The sequence below is a fragment of the Apteryx mantelli genome, chromosome 6 (genome assembly GCF_036417845.1).
Source record: "Apteryx mantelli isolate bAptMan1 chromosome 6, bAptMan1.hap1, whole genome shotgun sequence".
Classification (NCBI taxonomy): domain Eukaryota; kingdom Metazoa; phylum Chordata; class Aves; order Apterygiformes; family Apterygidae; genus Apteryx; species Apteryx mantelli.
Genome location: NC_089983.1, coordinates 11,869,441 through 11,894,647, shown reverse-complemented (window position 1 = coordinate 11,894,647; position 25,207 = coordinate 11,869,441). Strand labels below are relative to the sequence as shown.

The 25,207-nt window shown below is 41.3% G+C and overlaps 1 protein-coding gene across 1 annotated transcript in view; it reads left to right on the top strand.

Annotated features, from left to right (window-relative positions):
• PTH2R (parathyroid hormone 2 receptor) overlaps window positions 1–23,734 on the top strand; it is a 34,508-nt gene extending 10,774 nt beyond the window's left edge. The window contains exons 5-14 of the mRNA XM_067298503.1: window positions 65–186; window positions 894–991; window positions 4,699–4,885; window positions 5,783–5,936; window positions 9,817–9,877; window positions 16,566–16,632; window positions 17,976–18,070; window positions 19,743–19,881; window positions 21,455–21,496; window positions 22,316–23,734. Of these exons, the coding sequence (XP_067154604.1) occupies window positions 65–186; window positions 894–991; window positions 4,699–4,885; window positions 5,783–5,936; window positions 9,817–9,877; window positions 16,566–16,632; window positions 17,976–18,070; window positions 19,743–19,881; window positions 21,455–21,496; window positions 22,316–22,693 (1,343 nt within the window). The 3' untranslated portion in view covers window positions 22,694–23,734. The remainder of the gene's footprint in view (window positions 1–64; window positions 187–893; window positions 992–4,698; window positions 4,886–5,782; window positions 5,937–9,816; window positions 9,878–16,565; window positions 16,633–17,975; window positions 18,071–19,742; window positions 19,882–21,454; window positions 21,497–22,315) is intronic.
• The last annotated feature ends 1,473 nt before the right edge of the window (window positions 23,735–25,207 follow it).

The following is a 25,207-nucleotide window of genomic DNA, read 5'->3' as shown; positions in this document are numbered from 1 at the left end:
ACTTCATAAGCAGAGTGAAGAACCTAACTGAACTAACAAAGCTTTGGGATTTTTTTCCTTTCAGGAGTGGCTTTCAGACACTGTAGCCTCAATGGAACATGGGATTTTGTGCAGAGCTTAAACAGAACATGGGCCAATTATTCTGAATGCCTTCACTTCTTACAGCCAGAAATCAGCTCAAGAAAGGTATTGAATTTTCTCAGGTACTGATAAAGCTACAGAGTTTAGATAGAAAGAACAGACATCATATTGTGTACAGTTCCTATTTTTTTTGCGTCTTTCCATATGCTGTTAGTGTGACTGACTTTATTGCATAAGTGAATGTGTTGATGGGAAAACAGTGGTTTTTCCAAAGTCACAAACCGTTGAAGAGACTTTGCTAACATAATGTAGAAGTGAGGGAAGCAGGGGGTACAATGAGCTTAAAGATAAACCTTATTCACTTTGAAATGCTTCTCACTACCATAAAATGGATTTTAAACACAAACACTAGCATTCACTGAAAAATCTTCAGTTTCTGTGGCTGTCAGCAAAAAAATCTCTCTTGTAAGTGCAATATAAAGCCTTCAAAGGCTTCTTCCCTGATGGCTCACAGCACCAGAGAGCCAACTTAAAAAATAATCCTATGACATTTTCTTGAAGGCAAAATCTCTTTTGATCTAATTTGGCCAGTATGAGGCACCCTGATTTGTGAATTCTGCATGCTTTGGACTAGCAATTCTGCATAGCTTTCTGTTGTGTAAGGCTACTGTAAAGGGAGTTAAAGCAGATGTATAACCTGCCAAATAAAATGTGTTTTAAGAGCTCCTTGCTTTTTAAAGGAATCTGGTTTGGTAGAGACCATGTGACTTCTGGTGCAGCACTTGTGGAAATGGTCCTGTTTTCTTTTCCAGAAGGAATTCTTTGATCGCCTCTATGTAATGTATACTGTGGGATACTCCATTTCCTTCACTTCACTGGCAGTGGCTATTTTCATCATTGGCTACTTCAGGTAGGTGAGTCAGTTCCAGCTGTAGAGTTCCATTTCTCCTTTTCCTTTGTAAAAGAAGGACACATTCTTTCCTATGGGAGTTAAATGCTTGATCCTTTTTATGTCTGAGATGCCAATAGGATACTCTGTATATGGAGTAGTATGTGTATGGAGTAGTTCACTGCAGACACTATTTTTTCTTTCTTGAAATACTGTTATAAAAGAATATATTTGGTCTGTTCAATCTGCCAGTAGCAAGGATTTGTTACTTTTCAGAACTGTGGATGGTGAGAGAAATGAGCTGGATATTTTTCCAAGTTTATTGGTGTATTTCACAAAAACGTAATTTTAATATGGCAGTATGGACTTGTCCACTGAAGTTACTGCATCCTATTGTGAAGAGGGAGGCATTCAGTATTAGATAATTTGTTATTTGGGTGTTTGGTTGTTTTGTTTTGTTTTGTTTTTTGAATGGGGTAAAAGAAAAACCCATAAAGCAGAAACTGTGTGAACAACATCCCAGATTCATGAGACTAATCTTCTTCTTGACTTAGAGACAGATAACACTGAAAACTTCTGCTCTTCAGTAGCTGCATTGTGAATATCCCCACTTGCAGAAGGTGAAATTATAAACACTTCCTTGTATTTTCAAACTTGGAAATGTCAGCAGTCAGGCTGTAATAAATCCATGTTTCAGAGGCTGTCAAAATCAGGCTGGTGGATATAAATGTTTTGCAGTCATGTTACATTAGCAGATAAATGGTGAGGGAGCTGAGGCACTAGAGCTAATAAAGTTACATCTGTCTCCTTGGCTAGGCCCAAATGGCTATAAGCTGTGTTCTGCACGCTCTGCAGTGGAGGTGATCTGCAACCACTCTGAAGCTGTTGAGACCTGTTTGTATAATACTGAGTCTGAGCTGAAGCATCTTGCTGCTCATCGGTGCCCTGTTAGCACAACTGCGTGGCTTCCTGACTGCTGCCGGGGCCTACCTGCATCTGCATGTCATTGGTACAGCATTCTTAGGTGCCAGAATACCTCACTGAGTGGCATACAGGACCTTGTTTTGGGTGTGTGGATTCCCTCTGCGATGTTTGGGGAAAATTAAGTGGCTCAGAATGAGTCTTGAACAGTTAGCGCTCTGAAAAGGTGATGCATAAAGTTAACATGTATGTTCTGAGGTCTGAAATCCTACTTTCCAGGAGCCATCATGTTGGACAGAGAGAGGCATCTTTGTTCTTTTTGCATTGCCATCTCTGAAACTTCTCCAGAGCATACTGTGCTGTGGAGAATTGAATTGGGTTCAAACTTGTGCTGAAGACAGTGCCCAGACTCCCCCTCCTCTTGGTGAACTTGCACAATGCAGAAAAATTCATGGGTGCTGGTCCAGAGCAAGAACAAATCTGTTTCTGGGCATGTTCCCTAGGAAACTGGGCAGAAAGGAACAAGCTCTGTTTATGCTTAGAACTGATAAGATACAAGCTAATCTCTGCTGAAAACTTGTGGGATCAGGTGTAGTGCGATGCTAATACAGAGTCTTAGGCCTTTTAGTCGTCTTGGGGTGCTGGTTGACTTGATTCAAGCTTCCGCAGAGTGCACTGTACTGATTTTTATTCTCATTAGCCTAAAGCTCAGGCCCTTTTTGGAGGGGTGTGCATGGGAAATTTTCAGATCCTAGCCTCTGTTTCAAAGGCTATTTATTTTACCCTGAATGCTCAATGGATAAAATGAGGCAATTGTGGATGAGCGCAAAAAAAATCTGCTTCAAGGCAGCTGGGGAACTCTCTTCAAAGTACAGGTCTTAGGCAACTGCTGAGGGATTAACTGCCTGAGTTTTGCCTACATCTGACTTTAGGTGCTTCAGTGGGCTTCAGGCAGAGGAGATCCCAGCCACCAATCCAATCCAGAAAGTCTCAAAACCCCTAAGACTTGCTGGGAAAGAGTCTTCTCTGAGGGACTGTAATCACAAATCAGAAAATCTGTTAAGACAGAGCAAGGTGGACTGGAATCCAGAGCAAATGAAAACATCTGGCAGATCCTATTACTTCCCTCTACAATGAGCAGAAGTGAGTCTTTTCCAGAGCAGAGTGGTTCCCCAGTCAGTGGAAAGAACTGAGCCTAAAACAGGTAGCATGCGTGTCCTGTTCTGCAGGTTAGAGGTGTCTGTCTCTGCTGACTGAATATGGAGCTGTGGCAGGTATGTTAGGTAAACTGGATGCCTTCCACCCAGGCCATGGACCTAAATTTTGGTGAAGCTGTCTAAGCTAGCACCTTGATCCAGAAGCACACTTGATCCTTGAATTAAAGAGAACAGCCTTCATTTATAGGAGTGGGGCAGAGGAATGATGGTAGCAAAAGTGTCAGCCAGCCGATTATGTAAACAGGGCTTCTTGAGTGCTGCTGCTTGCCTTGTGCTGTTTTGTGATGGCTTCCTGTAGATGCATCGGAAGCAGTAGATTTGAATGCGGCTGTGCATTCATTCAGGGGAAGCTCATCCACAAGAACAGATAGTTTCCACTCTAATGAGAAGCTGCATCAGGGTGCTTTTATATCCTCACTGTCAGGTCATTCTCAGTCTCCCAAAGGACCATTGTTACTGGTATTGACTCTTTAGGAAGCTTAAATGAGTTGGTCTTGTTAGATGGACCCTAATAGTCATGAATTCTTGGCAATTTTCACTAATTGAGAATGAATCTTGTTTTGTTGATCTTCTGGTTACAGTAAAGCTCTACTTCCTTGCTTTAAACTTTCAGATCACCTAACCCTTGGCATCAGAAAAGCCAGTGAGAATGACACAGGAGATGTAACATATTCACTTGAAATGTGAGCAAATGAGGGTTTTTGGAGGAACAGCAGGGAATTAGGCACCAATTTTCCATTCCAGTTGAATGGAGCATGCAGATTCCGTAGCTTCCAGGCCAAAATACAATTTTATATCTGAAATAGTCAGTAGAAAAAGTCTCAGAATGGGAAACTTAATATCTTGGCATTTAGATCCAAATCTGTGACAGTGCAGCTGTTTGCCTTTGAAAGGGAGGCTAAAGTTTTGGGGTGAGGAACAGCAGGAGGTGAGTGGGAAGTTGTTTTCCATGCTCAGTTTTACAACCTCCTGGTAAAGTATGCAGACCTGACAATCTGAAGCTTGTTTTTGCAAGCTCCCCTACTGAAAAGTTAACGAATGCCTTGTGGTCTTTGAGGTATTCTGAGTACTTGCCCAGAAGAACTTAGAAGATGCATAGTTTTTGCTCTAATAGTTTTACTCTTAAAAGAGGAAACAGCTACACTTGCATGGTCCCTGTGTGGGCTGTGAGCTCTGGCATTCAGTACAAAGCAGTTGGAGTTGTTGGTTAATCTTGCCCTTGCTGAACTCCGTGGCAATCTTGTTAGACAAATCTTGCTCTGCAGATCACCTTTGCACTTCAAACAGCTGCTGCTTTCTGCCTTAACAGAATTCTGATAAAAATGGGGAGGTTATTTACAGAGAGATCGGCAAAACAGAGCTGACTCTAAATCACTTTAGCCAAAGCCATCAGCATGATAGCCCACAATTACAAGAGACTGCAAATCAGCCTTGCTGGAGGACCCTCTTTATTTTGCCATTTAAATCTCATTTTTCTTGTTGGAATTTTATCAAGAATTCCTCAATTCCAGGTTTTGCAAGTGTCCTTGGAAGTATTTGTTCCTTCTTTTTAATAGTTTTTTTTTTTTTAAACAGACTTTCTTTCCACAGGCGGCTGCACTGCACCAGGAATTACATCCACATGCACTTGTTTGTCTCCTTCATGCTAAGAGCTGTCAGCATCTTTATCAAGGACAAAGTAGTGCATGCTCACCTAGGGATCAAAGAGCTGGACTCCCTACTGGCAAATGATCTCCGAAGCATTACAATAGCTCCTTCTGTGGACAAGTCAAGATATGTAAGCAGTATTTATCATTGGTGTTAATGAGCATGTTAGCTAAGTTGTTTGTATGTTAAGCTGTACTGCTTTGAAAAGTGGATGGAAATGAGTAAGGGAAATTAGATCAGGCTTTCAGGCAGTGTAAATCCACAGTGGAGAACTTGGTCTGTTTGGAAATGAGATGAAGATTCTGTGAAGCATCTATATCAGGTGGGCTCTGAAGTCCCACTTTTGAAAATGAGGCAAGGGCTTTAAGCTGTAAGAGTTGGGTTCCTAAAGCTATCATGCATTTTCCAAGGGTTTTGGATAATGAAGGCAAGAACCAGTGCCTAGTGAGATGTTTTTTCAAAAGCATATAGATGACGGAATTGAATCAGTCTGGTACTTCTGAAAATTCCCTTAGATTTCCTTGCTTCCATCTAAATATCAAGATTGAAAAAGTGGGACTTGGCTTGTGTTGCTTAGGAACTATACTTGAAAATTGCCCCCCCCCCCCAAATGTCACTGCTTCCCAGCCTATGCTTGTCAACGATGGATTTGTAGTACTGAGGATGAGACAGTCTCTGTATTGCTTATTTGTGAGTTGCCCTCCTGATGTGACCACCTGTGCTCAAGTGAAACCTGGTGTTGCAGCAGCAGGTTGCTGGAGGCTGCACTGGCACAGTAGTTGTGAGGCTCTGGGCAAAGCTTGTGTAGAACCCACCTGCACAATGCCTTTTAGGGCTGAGCGGCTGCGTCTTTGCAGGCTTTCATTTGGTCCTCCACTTCTCCTGAAGATATAAGAATAGTAATACATGGGAGCTTGGTTCCTTTAAATGCTACTGTACATAAGACATGACAGTCTCAAAGCACTGGTGGTACAAAGACAGGTTGCTGTATTCTGTCTTGCTAACTCATTATAGTTTTGCTTGACAGGTTGGGTGCAAGATTGCTGTAGTGACGTTCATTTACTTCTTGGCCACCAACTACTACTGGATCCTGGTGGAAGGCCTCTACTTACACAGCCTAATCTTTGTTGCTTTCTTTTCGGATAGCAAGTACCTCTGGGGCTTTACCTTGATAGGCTGGGGTAAGGCACCTGGGTTTCTCTTATGCCTTTTTTGAGGCAGAGATGGCTTTGGGAATGCACCCTCTCTGGGTTTCAGTGCATGAAACTTTAAAGCATGGCTGACTGGGTTACATTATCGTCTGTGTCACTGGTTTCCTGCATGGCCTTCTGCATGTCAGCTAGCTTCTCTGACCCACCCTGTGAAATGGTGAGAGTCCTACATCTTGAATTTGTGGGATGTTGAGATCAGAAGCAAATCCTTCTCAACCCTAGCACAGGGTAAGAATATACTTTGGGAACTCTGTAAGTTAAACTAAGAACATGTGCTCTTAAGTGACTGGAAATGTCCTGTGCTCAGTCCTCTACAATTGCTCCGTTGGTGATGCATGTCTCCTTAGATCACTTTGTGTCCTATTTTTGCCTCACCATTGACACTTCATACCTTGTTTTACGTGATTTCGAAACAAGATGCTGTAAATAGAGGCTTCCTTATAACAAGTACCTCTGGGAAAATATCTGCATCAATAGGTGCATATGCATATACTGCAGTCCATAGTCCTCTTTCAGGGAATTGTAGCCCGCCTTTGAAGGCTGGTGGATGTAGTAATTGATTAGTCCTTTCTCTTACAAACTGACAGAATCCCATTTGTTTTTAAAGGTTTGGTCACTTCAGTTAATTCATGCTTGAGCAGGCTTTTTAACATGTTCTTCTAGCCATCATATTGTGATCTTGCTTATAATTCATGATCTCTGTGTTCAAATTATAGAAATGCTTGATTTGTACCTTCATGGAGGAAAAAGGGAATGTTTCTGGTTTTGATAGTTTGTACTCAGTCATGGCTCTACATAACATTCATTTACTCTTCCTGGTTTAGAAGGGAAAAAAAAATTTTTTTTTTCAAGTGGGATGCTTTTTTAGGAAAAACTCTAAGACAGTGTCTAAATGGAGTTTGCTTGATATTTCTTGCATCGAAAATGAGTAGAAAAGTAAGTTTTCCATGCTGTAAGAAATTCTGATGCTTCAAACCTTGATTTTTGTTTTTTGTTGTTTTTTGTTTGAGGTGGCAGTCTTTGTTGTTGCAAGAATCTTTCTTGCTTTTTGATCAAAATATTGGTATTACTGAACCAAGAGATCTGAATTGATCTGAAACATCTGCTTTGGAATAACTTATTCTTTTAAGCTGCATCTTTCTCTACTTCGGCATTGCTTCAAAGAAACAGGAGTTCAAGTAACTCGGGTATTTTTCGTTATGGACCAAATAGTCTAATCAGATGACTTTTTTTCGTCATGTGATCATCCACAGGCATGTGACTATCTCAGCATGGGCTGTGATTCTCCAGAAGAGAGAGACTGCTTCTCTGTGGGAAATAAAGTGGATAGGTGGACCTCAGGCCTGTTGAGCGATGAGTAAAGGAAGAAGTGTATTCCTGTCAAATAGTTGCAATGAGATAAATACCCAGATCATTAAGGAGCTAGTGTTTGTGTGAAGATTCAGAGCATGCTTTTTGTCCTGTTTATGGGTGTTTACCTCTAAAAGATCAGTTATTTAAGTCAGCCTTTGAGGGTGAAATCAAAGCAACAGAGGTTTTTATTTGACTTTCACATCACTGTTTGCTGGATTTTTAACTGGGACCCATAGTTCTCTTTCCTTAGGCAAGAGCAACAGCTAGTGAGCAGCTGGAATTAAAGAGTAATTTCTGTGTGTGGTGATCTCCAAAGTGGTGTGCATGCAGGTCGTGTTTGTGTTGTCCTGTAGCATCCCTGTATAGCACAGTGAAGGCTAATTGAGAATGCACAGCTGATGTAAGGGCTTTGGAGGCTCTGGACACCCTGTTTGCAAGCGTAACTGAGTACGAGCCCAGCGAATCCCAGGAGTCTGATTTGCAGTGCCTGTGCAGAGCAACTGCATTGCATGTGAATAACACTTTTGGCTCCATCATTGGACCTAATGCCCGGTAGTTGTGGGGCCACTCCAAGCTCTATGGACCCGACTTTCAGGGAAGGCTTGTAGAGTGACATGCTTCTCGAGCATCCTCAGGAAGGTGCCTGCTGTCCTGTGACCAATGAGATCAGTGAAGTTTTTTCTGGCTGTCCTCCCCTTCCCTTTCTCATAGGTGTGAACAGATTGCTTCACTTGCTGATCATTCTCAGTAGTTCCTTGATAAGCCACCTGTGGTGAATTCAGCTGGCAAATGTTTTGTTCTGTTAAATAGTCATGTGTGACAGACAGGAGCAATGTTTCTGGTCTCAGTGTTGCAGCATCCCCAGGAAAATGAAGGATTCTTCTCTTATCCTTCATTCTCTAGTGCCCATCTCTACTCAGTTCCTTTCTACCCTCCTGGCATTTTCTATTTGCAGTCTACTACTTCACTGATTTTGAAGGTATTGCTTGGGATGAATGAATCTGGGAGCATTTGTTCCGAGGACAAACATTCAGGCATCACTAGAAATCAGAAAGTATCTTCCTTCTCTGCCACTGCAAAAGGTTCAACAGAACTCAGTGTGACCAAGTGGGGCTTATGATATATCTAGCCTCTACAGAGGAGATAGTTTCTAAGAATGTGCAGGCTTTCAATGAGACTAGAAAGCATATTTCTTGGAATAGTGAAGCTGTTGTAGAGATAAGCTTTGTCCTTTTAAAGCTTAGATTTTTTTTTTCTTTTAAAAAATGCTGAAGAACTCAGTGTGGTACAGTACCATATTGCTGCAAATAATTCCTATACCTCCGTATATGGATTCAAGTGCAGTCACATAACTGATGCCATTTCCATTAACTCAAGGGAGGAAGTAATTTTCATTAGAACTCCAATTTCCATTGCAACTCTACTCTAGCTACATCTGTGCAAATGTATTACTCTCCTGAACCTTTCTCATTAATCAGAGTTTTCCTACATATTGCATCTCAGAAATCAGAGCTTTTTGAGCTGATAAGATTATGAAACAGAAGTATTCTCCAAACTGCTGTATTTCCCTGGCCAGTGTTCATTTTAAATGTTAGTGTTCAGTTTTCAGAGACATTGCTTCTCACTGTGGCCCATATGATCCATCCATGTACAGTTAGCTAGCATGTGGTTCCATTCCTCTCACTCATGCTATTAACACATGAAGTAAAGGTTGGAGTTTTATGCTAAACGTGTACAAGCCTTGCTCTGACTAAAGAGCTCCTCTGCCAGTGGGAGGGGTAAATGCAAGTTTCTATGAAAACTGGAAAGTTAGGTGGCTTTGCATCTCTCACTGACGTAACAAATATTCTTCCTTCTTTCAGAGACGTTGCAGCTGAAATTTTTTGTATTCATTTTGCTGAAGTCAACAGCAAAAATTGCCATTAAATTTAATGGGAGCATCATGGGGTGTTATATTTGTCCCTGACTGTTGTTAACCTTGGTTTAAGTGGGTCTTTGTTCTTTCAGAACCAAATTGACACGACCAGTTTACCTTGCATACTGGCAAAGAGCTGGGAAGCTTTGTGATTTCTGTGTTGGGCTGGGCGGGCTAAAACCACAGAAGCATTTTCTTTAATGTGATTAAACAGTGAAATTGGAGTCTGAGAGCTGATAAGAATGAGTATGCTCACCAGCATCACTGATTTTTTTTTTTTTTTTTTTTTTTCCTCTAGGTAAGATTTGTTCCATGGAAATTTGTGTGCTCAAATTTTCAGAAGTAGCTATACTTTAGGACTGAACCTGGGTTGATCTAGTTTTTAAATGCTGTTTTTTAATCTTCCTGTTGAATATTGCATTTGGCTTACCGATAATAACTTTATTTCCTGACGGTGTGAACTTTTGTTGAAATAGTTGCTGTCCATTAAGACAGGCACAAAGTTTCTTTTCTGTCTGCTTAGTTGTCACCCTGCAGGTGACCCTGTTCTAACAGCTGTCCATTGACTCTCTTGTGTCACAGGATTTCCAGCTGTCTTTGTTGTGGCCTGGGCAGTGGCTCGTGCAACAGTAGCAGATGCAAGGTAAGCAAAAAAAGGATGAAGGAGATTTGGTCTGCTGTTGCTAGCAGCAGTTGGACTTGTTTCCATCTTTCAATTTCTGCGTACTTTGTCTAGCACCTGCTCTCATTCATACTTACCAAAATTGTTACCTTAATCCAAAAGGTGTAACTTGTTCTATTGTCTTAGTGATGGAAACCTGAATGGAAAATAAAAAATAACAGGTGTCTTTGAATAATTCAGTTGTGTTTATTGCAGGGAAGCATGGTTTAAGATGGTCACTATTTTCTTTAATATCCAGTTGGAAAGTTAACTTCAATGGTTATATGGCTGAAGAAAAGATAATCCCAGAAGGATAGGTGGTCAGAAACCTGCCCCTAAGTAAACAACTGTTTGGCCCCTTTGTACCTGAACTGGTGCCCAGTATGCATGGCCTTCACCAACATCAACTCTGTCCCTAGGAAGCCTTTCATAGTGACAGACTATACTTCCAGCCCTGGAGTATAGCCTGCATGTGAACAGATCTAGTGTGCTGCAGGATGTGATTATGGATCCTGAAACCCACCTCATTCGCTTACGCCAAGGTTGTGTTTTTGATGTTTATCAAAGGTTGTGACAGCTTCCATTAGTTGCTCTGGCTGTATGTTGGTGTCAGTAAATTCATGGTACCAGCCTTCAAGCAGTGCTAGATTTGCTAAGATTTGCTTCACTGTAATTTTGTGGAACTTAAGTGCTTTAATGATTTTCTTGTAACTGTTTTGGACAATGAACTGAACTGTCTTTTCTGTTTAAGAATCACTTCTACATACCTTTGATTCCAAGGATACAAAAGTATCCCTGTGGGATGTCTGAAATGAGAAGGGGAGAGGGAGGCACTAGAAGGGAGAGGCAGAAACTTGAATAGGGCATGGGATGTTGAAGCAGTTCAGGCGTTTGCTTTCTTGCTCTGTGGAACAGCAGGCTGGAACCAAAGATAATGCTTCTTTGAGAAGTTTTCAGGTTAACAGGATTGTGTTGAAGTCTTTAAAGGGGGGAATTCCAAAACTAACAGGCGTTTTCTGTGGCTGTAAATCAATCCTGCGACTAGCCATCATGACCAGCATTTTTCGAACTGCTATCCGTTCCCGGCCCTAATGTTTGAGGGAGGTTTCGAAGCTTTCCCTCACCCCTCCTTCTTTTGTTCTAGACTTAGTGTGCCTTATGGCTCAAACATCGTACATACCGGGACTTGAAAACTAAACATTTGCCCGCAGCATAGTCATCTGTCCGCCTTGTTTTTTTTCTCTTGACTTGTCTTTAATGTTAGAATTGCTAAATAATCATTAGACTATCAAGGCAGCTGTTTTTCAGATGCAGTGAATACTGCAAGGATTTACAAGGTATGATATTATACCATTCCCTGCTTTAACATGCAAGAAATGATTCTTTCCTTTTCTCCTGCATATAAGTGTCTAAGGCTGCTTTTCGTGGGATGCCATTACTAACAAAAGTTTTCAGGCAATAGCAGTGGTTCAATACAGTTTATTACCAGGTATCAATTTTACAGTTCATAGGTGCATGCTGAGGACCCAGCGCTGGATGTGTTTCCTTACTTCTAAGAGTCTTGCAATGAAGTGTACTTGGACAAATATATGAGTGTTGTGACTCCAAAGGACTTTGAATTACTGGAGTATGTCCAGATAATTGTCTAAAAATGTTGGCTAAGGGTCTTGGCTCATCTTTCTGCTGCTCTGGCCAAGGAATCTGTAGGTGGTTCTGTCAAACTCTGGAGTAAAGGCAGACCCTGCAAAATGCCAACCACTGTTCCTGGGAGGATCTGCAGCACTGTGATTAGGAAGGTGAGAAAGGGATGCTTTCCTTCCCCAGCTGTAGGAATGCAGCTGAAATGCTCAGCTCTGTGGGCAGTAGGGAGGGTCTCCTGGAGAGGATTCAGAGCACTGACTCTTCTGCAAAGTGCTCCAGAGAAGATATTTTTCTCCTTTTGACCATTGGTTATGCAGGGAGTCTGTGGAAATGGCTGTCCTTATCTAAGCAGTGGGCATGGATACTGTCTGCTCTGAGCAGCCTGTTATGCCTCCCTGTTTATTCCAGTGCCTTCAAAAAAGGCAGACTCTAATACTGCATTTTCCTCTCCTCTTCTTCTCTAGCCTCCTGGCCAATGAAATTGGCACCCTTATCCCAACTTTACCAGTTCTCAGGCTTTAGGAGCAGGCTGTGCTTAGGAAAGCACCACACTAGGGCTATAATGAGAGGAAGAGTGCTCATGTAAGCCTTTCTTGCCTTATTGGGGTGGGGTGTGTAAAAAGGACTCAATACTGAGCTCCTTTGCAAGGGAGGTTTGGGGCAGTTGTTACGTGGTGTGGTTGTTATACTGTCCATGGAGAAAAGGTTGCATCTTACCACTGTGTTTCTAGCCACTCAGCTACCTGGTCAGAGGGGTAGGAAGAAGGACTGCTTTTCTAGTCAGTGCCTGCAAGAGTCCTGAGATCAGGACAAATGGGTCTTTGAAAACTTAATGTGTAGAAGAGGAGCCCTGTGTTGCTCTAGCTAACCCCTGTCTTGGAGGCATGTCAGATTATGACAATGTCATCATATGAAGGAACCTTGACAGGTGACAAAACCCTAGCTTCACCACAGCATATGCAAGCAAGAGTAAAATAAGCTGTTCTGTGAACAGTGGGGACAAACCTGCTTTGGCTGTGCCTCTGGCTTGAACTGTGTGCTGATAATCTAATGAGGACTGAGCTAACATCACCCCTCTCCCTAAGCATAGTTGCTCTGAGGGTCTCTTTTGTCTAGCAGCCTGCCTTCAGAAAACATGAAGAAAACATAGCATCCTGGAGCCTTTTACCCTCCCGTTTTGGCTTCGCTAGAACTGGCCAAAGAATTAGAGGTTATTAGTGGAGATTGTGAGAAACACGGGTACAGTTTGATCACATCAGTCTTGTTTTTTAAACAATTAATGCTTTAAAAAGTCTTGGAACTCTCGGATCTTTTTGATGCTTTGTAGTGAGAGCTGTTGCACTTGACAACTGTAGTAACAAGGCTGTAAAATATGAGGAGGCAAGTGAAAAATCTGATGGACCAAGGAAAGGCAGAGACATCTCTTAGGAGAAATAAAGAACATCTGCTGCTTTTATGTTCTGACCTGTATGAAGCTTTGAAGTAAATCTCATGTAATGAAAAGTACCTGTTAACTTTTACAGGATGCAGTAATAGAAACTTACCTTCACTCTTCGCTCATATTCGGGTGTCAGTCACCGTTTTGATGTGACATTGGTGAAAGCAATGCCTTTAAAAATGCCATCTTGAGTCACATCCAGATGTCAGAGGGAGAACTCTAACAATGCCAAAGGCCTGAGTCTGCAGCCCTAGTTAGGGATAGATTTGTGCTTCTAGACAAGCATATATGTATTACCCAGCTGATGAAGGTACATCTAACTTTCACAGAGCTGTGTAATCCTGTGTGGAAAGGCAATGCTTTGAGTTCAAGATCTCTTCCCTCTAGCAAAACACCAGCAAAATGCATCTAATATGTCCTTGCAGAATCTGTGTCTTGCCATGCTGCTTTCTAGAGTTAATGTGGGAGCATCTCACCTTTTATCAAAATTGGGATTACAGTTAAAAACTTGGCTATCTCTATTTCCAAAAATGTCAATATGTAACACAACTGAAAATAAAGAATACTTGACAGTGCAGATGCTGTCTACTTTGATTGTTAAAAAAAAGACCATAAACCAAGGCACCAGCTTTTCTGTAAACTCACTTGGCTAGGAGCAAGGGTCACTGATAAGTGAAATATAAGGGACTTTATATTGCCCTTTGATAGGGAGCTGTGGGTGAGTTAGCACAGATGCTTTATACTGTTTGCATGTTGCAGAGGCTTTTTTTTCCCTCAAGACTTGCTAGACCTAGTTTGAGTTGATTTATCTTTTTACCCATTTTCTTCCTTGTGCTCAGATGTTGGATAACAGTTGGTAAGTGTTGCAACATAATTGGGCAAATATTGGAAAAATGTTACCATTTTCAGGCATATTGCCATGGCTTGTAGTTTTAATAGAGAGGAATTGATCCTGATTTTGTGATGTTGGTGTATATACAGAATCACTCCACTAAAAAGTACATCTCTATGTCCATCTCAATGTAGCATGAGACAGTTGAAATTTTTAATGCACAGGATATGCTTCCCCTTTCCAGCTGATAAATTATCCCAGGATGTTTTCCACCTGGCAAGATTGGACCCAGTATAAGACAGAGTCTGTGGTGAGATGATTTAGATAACAGTGCTGCTGTGTTCCACTGGGCCCTACATCAACTGCTTTGTCAATAAGAAGTACTGAATCATGACTAAGATTTTTGGGCACAAAGCCTGAAGTTTAAAGAGCTATGTTAAGTAAGGTCAGACAGAGCGATCTACAGCACTATAGCACATACTTCTTAACTTGCTACAGTCATAACAAAGAAAGCAGCCTTTTTTTATGATAGCTAGGACACTAAGAAAAGTCAATTGCAACTGTTAGTTTTGTTGCATAAATCAGTTCATATGCTCAGATAACTTTGCATGCACAATCTGTGGACATTTTACAAATTGGACAACAGAGTGTGGCTATTTCAGAGAATCCAAGTGTGAGGTCGGCAATCCTGGAGATGGGAAGTTGTCAGTTAAGTATGTGGTTCATGGACTGAAAGGCTTAAAGGCCTCTTCTGCTGGAGCAATGTCTGTTAATTCTTATAGAAAATAACTGCTCCAAAAAGGTGGTTTTCTGCTAAGACTTAGAGGAAGTCAGAAGAGCGTTCCCCCTGGCAGTTACAGAGTAGTCAGCTGTCAACTTGAGCCTGGATGGATGTCACCCACTTCTGCATGTTGCTCATTCAATTGCAGTCAAAAACAAACAACTTTGAGGGGCAGCAAGCCATCAAACTTCCTGCTCAATAAATGACTCTGCTCTCTAGGGAATCCAGCCTGGCTCCTTTAAAGAGAATTGCATCCTCTTGAAATAATGTGGAAATGCAGATGCATTTAAGGAAAGAACACCGATGTTTAAAGCCTCATTTTTAGTGGTGAAGTTTTAAATATGGAATCCCTTTTGGAGGCACAAGGGTGCATGTTTTGATTTTGTTTTGTTGCCCCCCCCCATGCACACTTTAAGAGCTGATGGCTAAAACATGAGCTCATTCTCAGCCTGACTTTTTCTTTAAGTCGGGAGACAGATGCCAGATGAAGATGCATTTTTCCACTGTTGAGCATAGTTCCCCGCAGAAGTCCCCTGCTGTTTGATACTTTCCAGGGATGACTTGGCAGCCTCCCTGCTGAGGCTCAAAGCTGTGATCTTATCAGCACAAGCTGCTGTGAAGCATTTACCATCTTTTCCCATTGAAAAGGAGCTAAGGAAATACTCCAGTCTCTACTAGTTTTTAATGTCCAATTTTCTTTCAGTGCTGCATCTTTTTGTGCAATACAGGTTCATAGGAAAGCAACATCTTATGCAGTAGTTTGAAACATGATGCCCTGTAGTAATCCACTGGTACCTTAATGTTTTTTGCCATGTGCATGAGTACATGTCGCTGTCTTGCTAGTGACAGCAAAAAAACCTCCAAGGCTGGATGGAGAGGGCAGAGGTGCAGGGGAAAAAAATGGAGGATTGTCTCTTAGGGATGTAGCATGAGAAAACAATCCTGATGCTGAATGTACTCTTCAACCCTGAAGAGCTGTGTTGCAGGAGCAGAGCCAATAGGGTATCCTCACTTGTTTAAAGGAGTTTGGTCTGAGCAAAGTTTCCCACTGTTGCCCTTGAATACAGTGATGTTTAGCAGCAAATGTTCATTAAGTTGGAGCTTAGGCCTATCTTACGGCATGTATTCAACTGTACAGCAGTATGACAAGCAAGTGCATAGCAAATAGTCATGTCATGCCTCTTGTCAAAATGTTTGCTGATTCAGGTCTCACATTTGTGTTTAAAGTGGTTGCGGAGAAAATCTGTGCTCAAAAAGTCTTTTCTCAGTGAACTGTGCAGCAAATAAGGGTTGTGTCATTTGAGTTTGTCTTTTTGGGGAATGTTAAAGAGACAAACTCTTATTTCCTCATTGTTTATCAGAAACTGTCAAAACTAGGCATGGTTGCTAATACAATATTTCTCCTTTTCCCTCTGTTTCTTTTAATTACCAACTTAATAGTTTTTTTTTTTTTCCTCCCTGTGGCTTGTGGTTGAAGACTGACTCAGAGTGTGTTTTCCTAAGGTGTTTTTTTGTTTTTTTGTTTTTTGTTTGTTTTTACTGTTTTAAAAATAACCTTTACATTTGTCTGCAGACAGTGGAGAGCTAAGTTTTCCAGTGGGGCTCGATTCTGTTGGGGGATAAAGCTTTAATGCCCAGTGTGCAGATAGATTACTTTTGCTTTAGGAATATTTAAGAATGCCAGCAAGAGATGACACCAGCAAAAAGGAACTGCCTGTCTCAGTGCAAGACATCTGGGTTTTTTTGTTGTTGTTGTTTGTTTGTTTGTTTGTTTGTTTGTTTTTTCAAAGATGATAGCATAGACTTTGCTAATACTGAAAGAACTTATTCTTCCTGAGATTTTTGGCTAACCAAACTGGGAAGCACACTATTTCCCATGATTTTCCTGATGAACAAGGCCTGTTCTTGGCCAAGCTTTAAAATAATAATTTGCTTATTTATGTTGTCAGTAACTTTTAGGTTTCTTTTGCAATTGTAGGTGCTGGGAGCTTAGTGCTGGAGAGATCAAATGGATTTATCAAGCACCAATTTTAGCAGCTATTGGGGTAGGTTTTATACATGTCTCGGTGTTTTTTTGAAGTTTCTTGACTTTGCTAAGGGAAAATTGTGGGAGATGAGTTTTGTAAGGAAATGATGGGACCATATTCTGAAGTACCTGAAGAGGCACACTTAGAAATAAGGCGATGTCTTTTGTTGCATCCAAATTATGGAATAGCCTGCCCACATTCTTTATCAGTTCATTGCACCCAGGTTACAGAATAGGTCACTTGAATTCCCAGTGTTTTTTTGCTCGTAGCAAGATTTTGAGTATAAAAAAGAATGCACCATGTTTGTAAAGCTGAGAATTAGTTTAAGTGAAGTCTTAACAGTCTAACCAAAGATTTATTATTAGCCCTATTCCAATGATCTTTTGGTTCAAATTCTGTACAACTTAAACCTTCTAGTATCTACTCCTCTTTCTGGTCTGAAGCTCACCTTGCTATGGTTGATAGCTTCAGTGTGTGTTTTTATGCATGTGCACGTGTGGGTGTGGAGGGTGCTTATGGTGAGTCATCAGCATCCTGAGTCCTTTGCCAGAAGGAGTATGGTGATGATTTCTTCCTTTTAACTGTAGGATCTGCTTGGGGTCATTTTTAGCTGTTTGCTAATACACTGTTCACTTGGCTCTTTCTTCATTGATCTGCAAGTCCACATTATATCCAAATTCGTTTAGTATGTTGTGGTTTGTTCTTGTGGTGTATGTTGGATGCTCTTACCACAACAACGTTCTCACTAGAGATAGATGAGTTGATTACTAGAGTGTGATGTGACACAGTGAGGTGGGGTAGTGCTTTGAAATGCACGTACTGAATTTGTATGGTATATTAATGCAGAATTACATGTTAAAGGAGTTCTGCAGGTAGGATCCAAATGCTGTCTTCTTGCTACAGTAGACATGAAACAAACCTTTCTAGTCTATTGTATTCCTCTTCGTTTTTGCATCTGTTTACCACTGCAGAAATACTCATATCAGAATGAATTGTTAAGGACTATGCTATGGCTATAGTCAGGAAAAAAAAAAAAAACCCTCCCCCTCCACACAGTTAAAATTTCCTTTTCAGAATAGCCTAGTGCAGGGATTTTAGGAATTTTATTGATCAGAGCTCACCTTGTATATGAACATGAAGGCAGGCCTTATTTATTAGTCATTTCTGGCTGTTTGAGAGTAAAGGCATAAGTCTGAAGAAACAATACAGCACAGGAATGGCCTCTTTTAGCTGGTAAGTGCCTGTTCTTTGAGTTTGCTGTTCTGCAAAATCTCTTCTGTATACTGAAGTTTGCAAAAATACTGTCAAGATTGCTAAATGTGTTTTGTTTCTTCTCTTTGCAATTTTTCTTTGTTTTATAGCTGAACTTCATTTTATTTCTGAATACTGTACGGGTTCTGGCAACTAAAATTTGGGAGACGCATGCTGTTGGCTATGACACAAGAAAGCAGTACAGGTACATCCTCTGGACAGGATTTTAAAGACTAGGTCTCTAGTAGTTCTGGGTAAAAACTTCTTCAATACAGGATGAGTCATGCAGAAGCCTTCATAAAGGGTGAATCAGCTTCATGGTCAAAATACAGTTTCTGAGGAACTTCAGGGTTAACTAGTCTCTGTGCTGTAAGATCTAAAGTGCAAAATCTTAACCTCTTTGCTGTAGAGGATGTGGTATTTCTTGCACTCGTCCTGTTCTACCAGCTGCTAGAACTTTGGGTATTTCTAAAGCTAAACTAAACCAATTTTAGGACTATAACCACAGACAAAAACTCTTGTATGATTCTTGCAGAAATGTGCTTTCAGCAATTTATTCTTCCCTGATGAAAGCTATCAGCATCTCTCTGGATACAAGTCATTATGTAAAGCTTACCTCTTTCAGATACCCAATAGGAGTGATATGTCCTACCAATAAATACATGTTTTGATGTATATATTGAGGGAAATGACATGGTGGTCCTTCAGTTGAGATACTGATATTTCGCTTTTTGATTCTTCTGACACCAAATTTGCAACTGTTTCAACAAAGTTCTTATCAGAATTTAAGAATGTATTTTAATAGAATGCTGGAAGAAAACTCTGTATTGAGGAATAGAGTAAATAGGTGGGGAACCACGTTCACAAGCTATTATGTGTTAGGCAAGGAAGTTTGCCAGCCACAAGAGGGACTAGACACTACTGTTTTGAAGGGATAGCGGTAGGCATGTTTCACTGAGAGGTTTTGAGATCTCGAAGAATCTGGTCTCTGCTGTATCCCAAACCATCTTTGGTATGCAGTGTGGTCATACTCCACAATATAACTTTCTTTGCAAAGCGGTTGCCTTTTCCATTCTTTATAATCTCTCTGCTAATTTTTAAAACCCCTCTGAAGAGGCTGTTCTTCAAGTTATATCCAGAACATGTCTGCACATAGTCTTCACCTTACTTGGGAGACAAATGTAGATGGTTTGTGCTTTTAACTTCAAGAATTTCAAAGCCTCTTCCTCATTGAAATTCTTATGCTCTTCAGTTGATTTCATTTACTGCTTCCCTGCTGACGTTTTTCCCTCTGGAAACTGAAACCCTTAGTTACAGGTTGGTATGTTTATCTTCCATTTAATTTGAACAGAATCAACTCACGGTCCATTGATTCAAGGTTATTTTCTGTGATAGGCTGTCTATCAGTATTCTCATTATTTATTAAAACTCATGTTCTGTTTCCTCTAGCTAAATCCTCCTGAAGCTCATGAGCTTTTAGACCTTTCAAAACAAGTAAAGAGAACTATTGATCTTTGACGATAAAGTGTAGATGTCCCCACAGATCTAACTTACTAGTGATGCATTTGTCTGCTTCTGCACAAGAATCTTTAACTTCTAAATAGTTACTTAAGGATTACCAGCTAATGTAGATGGAGCTTGAGCTGAGGTATGTTTAGAGAACAGAAACAAATCTAAATCTTCATGCTTTGTTTTAGATGTGTTGTCTCATTACAAAAATACTTTTTGCATTGGGAAAATGACTTGTTGCAAGTACTCTAAGAGGTCAGTATGCTGAGAGTGGAGGGGGATAGGAAGAGACTTAGCTTAAATACGTGGTTTCCTGGGGACAACCCCTCCTTAAGCATATAAAAAAGGAACTCTTATCTTTCTTGCAGGAAGCTAGCAAAATCCACCTTGGTTCTCATCCTGGTCTTCGGTGTACACTATATTGTCTTTGTGTGCCTACCACATACATTCACTGGGCTTGCTTGGGAGATCCGCATGCACTGTGAGCTCTTCTTCAACTCCTTCCAGGTATGCAAGGCAGCAGTGGACTATGTTATCCACCAGGTATTTTCTATTCTGCTCTGGGCCCTGCTCCTCTGCAAGAATTCACAGCCCTCTGTGCTATAGTGCTTCTGTCAGCAGTGTATTGTCACCTGTTCTTCTCGAACCTAGGAGCAGCAAGAAACTGGTTATTTTATCTTTGCTCAAGGTGGAAGAGGAACATGCTGTCTCTGTAGGCAGTTTGCCACAAACAGAATTATGGCTTTGTTACTGTGTGTATTTTCTTTAGGGACACACAATTAGCATGTGGTGATACCATGTTAGTATGCTGGCCTCATTTAATGAGCTGTACTTTGCAAATTCCCTGATTTGAATCTCTTCTTAGAAACATGCATTATTATTTTTATTGTGTCTCTAACCCATGCAAGTCTGGTGTAGATGCAGGGGGACACTTGACCCACATTGTTCACTCTGCTTTGTGCAGCAGATTGGACCAAGTTATAACATTTGCAATCAGATATATTGAGTCTCACTCCCTTGTACGTTCTTTTAAAGTCCTGATAGTACACAAATTCAATACCACATCTGTGGGTTTGTTTGTTTGTTTTTAACAAAAGGCATGCATTAAGATGGGAGTCTCCTCATTTGCCCCTGAGAATTTCACTTACAGCAAGTAAATGATATTTATGAACAGGTTTAAGTATTGAACATCTGAATTTGTATTCTTCTCTGGTGAGGGTCTTTCTTTATTCCTTGAGGAGATGATGGCTCCTGGCTATGGTTAGGGAATATGAACATTTCTGAAGTATTTTTACACAGTTGAAGAATGTTAAAATGTAGCAGTTAGCTATCCTTACTGATTAAGTTTCAAGTCTATAAATTGTTAGAATTCTTTAAGGGTGAAGGAAGGGTAAGCACATCTCTGGAAGGACCTGCAGGGAGAAAGTGGGTGCATCAGGAGAAGCTTATCCTCGGTGCCTGTTGTCTGGGAGAGACAAAGAGGACAGCGGGCAGTGCCTGCAGGCTGGTTCCCTGTAGGGTATAAGCATTCAGTACTTTTTAGATGAAAGAATCATAGGCCCCTATGAGAAATGGGAAGCCCTTGCAAGGGTCTCACTTTAGACTGTGCCCTTGCTCAGTCCTTCCCTCCTGCTACCTGCTCAGAAAGCTCTAGTCATTGTCACTTTCTGCAAGTGGTTGTTCCTAGGAGCCATGTCTCTCTATTAGCTGTAATGGGGGTTGGCAGTTTTGCAATGGTAGTGTTACAGACTGTTTTGCCCTCTCATGAGTGTAGGTATGTCATTAGATGCTCAGTAAGAGCAGGGTAGTGCTGCCAGTCAGCAAAGGGAGTGCTGCTGACCTCTGGCTCAGGAGGGCCGGGGAGCTGGAACATGGTGAGGTGAGGGTCAGCTGCTGCCTCTCCAAGTAGCACACTTACCAGCTTCTGGTCCTGCTGACCCTGGTGTTCTAACATACTTCTCTAGGTGCAAGTAAAATAACAGATTTAAAGCCTTAAAGGAATTTGCAGATAAAACTAGGAGGTTTAAACTTGACAAACCTTTGCATGTGACAGTTACATCTTCTCCTTTATTATCCTCAGGGTTTCTTCGTTTCTATCATCTACTGTTACTGCAATGGGGAGGTAAGTTTTGAACACAGAATTATTGGAGTGGACCTCAAAACCTAGAGCACTGAGTAACAGAGAAGCTGTTCTAAGAAAATAAAGGGAAATGTGTGCAAGGTCCCTTTCACTGCCAGAAGCTATACCTGGCACGGGAGCAGCCCCAGCCAGAATGAGGAATTTATGACTGCCCAGTCCTACTTTGGTATCACCTGTGTTCCAGAATGTGACTAGTAGATTGAGAGATGTGGAGGCATACAGCTCACTTAACCTTTTTGTAAAATCTCTGCTTGGTTACAGAACAGCTACATCAGTTTGTACCTGAAACTTGCATCAGGAATAGAATAACTGTGGTGCAAATAATGTTTTCTTTTGTATTTTGAACACTGTTGAAATAGCATCGTGAGAAACTGGATGAAAAAGCAGGAAGCCAAAAAAAAAAAAAAAAAAAAAAAACCCCACCTTCCAGTTATCACTGTACAGAGCGACATGACACAGGGAAGAATGTCTGATCTGTCATGGGAGCGTTAACAATTGAGGGAGAGATTCTCCTTATTTGCTCCAGAACAGATTGCAGCAGTGCCAAATGAGGTACCATATGACAAACTAAAGGGACTTAGATCCAGCCAATAAGTGATGACATGTCATTGGGCTTTAGGGTCTTGTAAATGATTTTGTGACTAACAATACTTTGTTAAAGAACTGATGGGATGTTTTTGTAGGCTGGGGGTCACTCATGCAAGGGCAGGGGGGGTTCAGGTTGATGTTCTGTAGGGAATGTTGTTCAAAGCTTCTGCCTGTCTTACCTGTACTTTTAGATCTGACTTTTTCCCCTGGTAGGTTCAGACTGAGATCAAGAAGACTTGGACAAGGTGGAATCTGGCTGTTGACTGGAAGAAGACAGCACCATGTGGCAATTACAGATATGGCTCTGTTCACACCCACCTGACCCATAGCACCAGCAGCCAGTCACAGATGGTGGCCAGCTCCCGTTTGCTTATTTCTAGCAAAGCCTCCAGAAATACCAGTAGGCAAAATGAGCCACATGTGAATTTGCCTGGGTATGTTAGAAGCAACTCTGAGCAAGACTGTGTTCAGCATTGGGTTCAAAAGGAAGGTGGAGAGAAAGAGCTGGATGATGCCTCTCTGAAGGAGACTCTTATGCTTCAGAATATCACTACGGAGGGGAGCAGAGGAGAAATGGAGGAAGGGCTGTGAATGCTCATGGCTGTTCATGGGTATGACTGACATAGCACAGGGTGAATCATCTCATTGCATGGGATAAAAAGTACCAGTCTGCTTTCTTGAGCTGACTCTGTTGCCAATGGTGCTCAGTTTACAGGAACTTCAGTTCTACACACTGCTCTTGACTAAGCAGAATGGTTTCTAAATTGCAAGTGTTGAAACCACAAAATGAATTCTTCTCTCCAGGCTTTGTATACGATAACACCAATTATTTTGACATTGGCATGTTCTTTATAGACCTACAATGCTTGTGTTTTACTTCAGTGTTGGATAACAGAGACATCTTCTGACACTTTTAGTAAATGCTTTGGGGTCAAGGAACAGTGACTCCTGCATTCCTTTTAGAGGAGGAGCAGGACAGACACTGTGGCGTGAATATAACCAAAGGGATTGTTTGAAATTTGGACTGTCCTCCCAGGGATGCACATTTTCCATCCATTTCTTGTGAATTCTGATCTCAAGCTTGGAATCACTGGATTTGTTCCAACTAAGAATTGTTTGGCCAATGCTGCTAAGTTCTGTAGCTCTCTCTTCATGAAAATGCCAGTAGGTGTTTATTGCACAAAACACCAAGCTATGAGGCTGGTCTCAGCAGGCTTCTCTTGACAGTGGCAGGAAGGAGGGTTCACAGTGGATTGAGGCCTGGAGCTGAGCTGCCTCCTGGAGGAGTGTAGCCCTCTACATTGGCTACGGAAGTAGCTTACACAAACAAGCCTCCTATGGTAGGTGGTGTAAATACTCCCTGCATCCAAGGTGCTAAGTGCCCTGAATTTTCTTAGCACACAATCCCAAGTGTAGTCAGTGAATTCTGTAGTGAATTGGGAACATGTGGGAATGCTAGAGAAATGTAGAGACCTTCCATGACCTCCAGCAGTGCTTTTTAAGGACTCACTTCAAGTAAAGTCTGCTTATGCTGTAGTGAAGAAATACCTCCTACCACAGGCTGCCATCTGAAAGGTCTCTATGTTGGACAGCAAATGTTTGTGCCTAATAAATCAGTTATGTATTGGCCAAGGTTGTGATCTATGAGTTTCTGTTACATAGAGCTAGCGCTGTTCCTCTGCCAAAAAACAGAACAGGGGATGATACCAAGGTCCTTGTCAGCTTCTTAACTGCTGTTGGCCAAGCCTGTGGACAGAGATAAAATTCATTCACTGGCACAGATGAACATCTGTGGGTTTGTAAGTGATGGAGTTCTCCATTGAGAGTTGGGTCTTCCAGGGATAACTCTGGATTTTTCCGGTTGCTTCCTTCTGGGTTACCTGTTCTGCCCAGCTTAGGTTGGTTGGTTGGTTTGTTTCAGCTTGCCCTCTAACAACCTGTGGCATCAGGTGGAAAAGTAGTACTTAAGTTGAGAGGTGATTTGATGCAAGCATAGAAACAAAGTGTGAGAATGTGGGAAAGCCATATGAGATGAGGCTCAGCAAGCCTAGCATACTGTTTTTGACAGTAGCCACTATTAGAGAGCAAGGGAAGGGCTATGAGAAACCCCAAGTTTGGAGTAATTCTTCCATTCCTACATCATCCCAGGTTTATGATGGATGATCTGTTTTGATCTGCTTGGAGCCAAACTGAAATGTTCAGTTGTCACTGGAGGATTTGTCCTCAGCAGGTTTGGTTGGTCCTCTTTTTGACCCCTTGATTTTAATCAGATGACTACAATCTCTTCACCTTCCATCCTGTTTTAAAGCCAGGACACCAGGGTAAGTGCATCTTGAAGAACTGGAACATCTGGAAGAGAGATGTAGTGAAATGGGGGAGAGTGACACCTGGCAAGGTTCCCTGGAGTTGTTTTCACAGCCAAATATTCACAGAGGAGTTTTGAATCATAACAGTTGGAAATTGTCAGTGTGTTGTAAAATAACTACATCATTTTGCAAAGCTTGAAGGGGGGACAATGACTGTGGGGAAAGCTATTTGGACAATGGAATCCCCTGCTGATTTAAACCTAAAAATGGAGTTAAATATCTAAAGATGCTATGAATTTGGTGTATGTTGAAAACAATAGCATGAGCTACAGCTTGTTCCATCTCTTGAGGCATTAAAAAAACCCCAAACCTGTTGTTTTCAATATACTCTTCATTAATTGCTTTTTTAGTTTTCTCAAGGAAGTACTGTATTCTTGGCTTCCACAGTAATTATATTTCCTGTCTTGTTTCTGCACAGGAGACATAGCTTCACATCTCTATGAAGTGACATAGAGCTGATGTTGTCAAGTAGTAAATGACTTCAGGAGCCAATTACACTGATTCGCTTGCTGTCATTGACGTATTTTATTGAGAGGATTTGTTCACTCACACAAGATGTTGTGTCCTTTTTTTTTGCTGTTTAGTTATATTCTGGCAAGGTACCTGCGCTTTCTGCCTCTGTGGGTCTACCAAATCTCTTTCCAGAGATCATGAACCATTCTTTTTTTTTTTTTTTTTCCCTATAGTGTTGAATCTCCTGTTGTCTAGAGAAAGAATGAGGTGTCATGACAAGAGATAT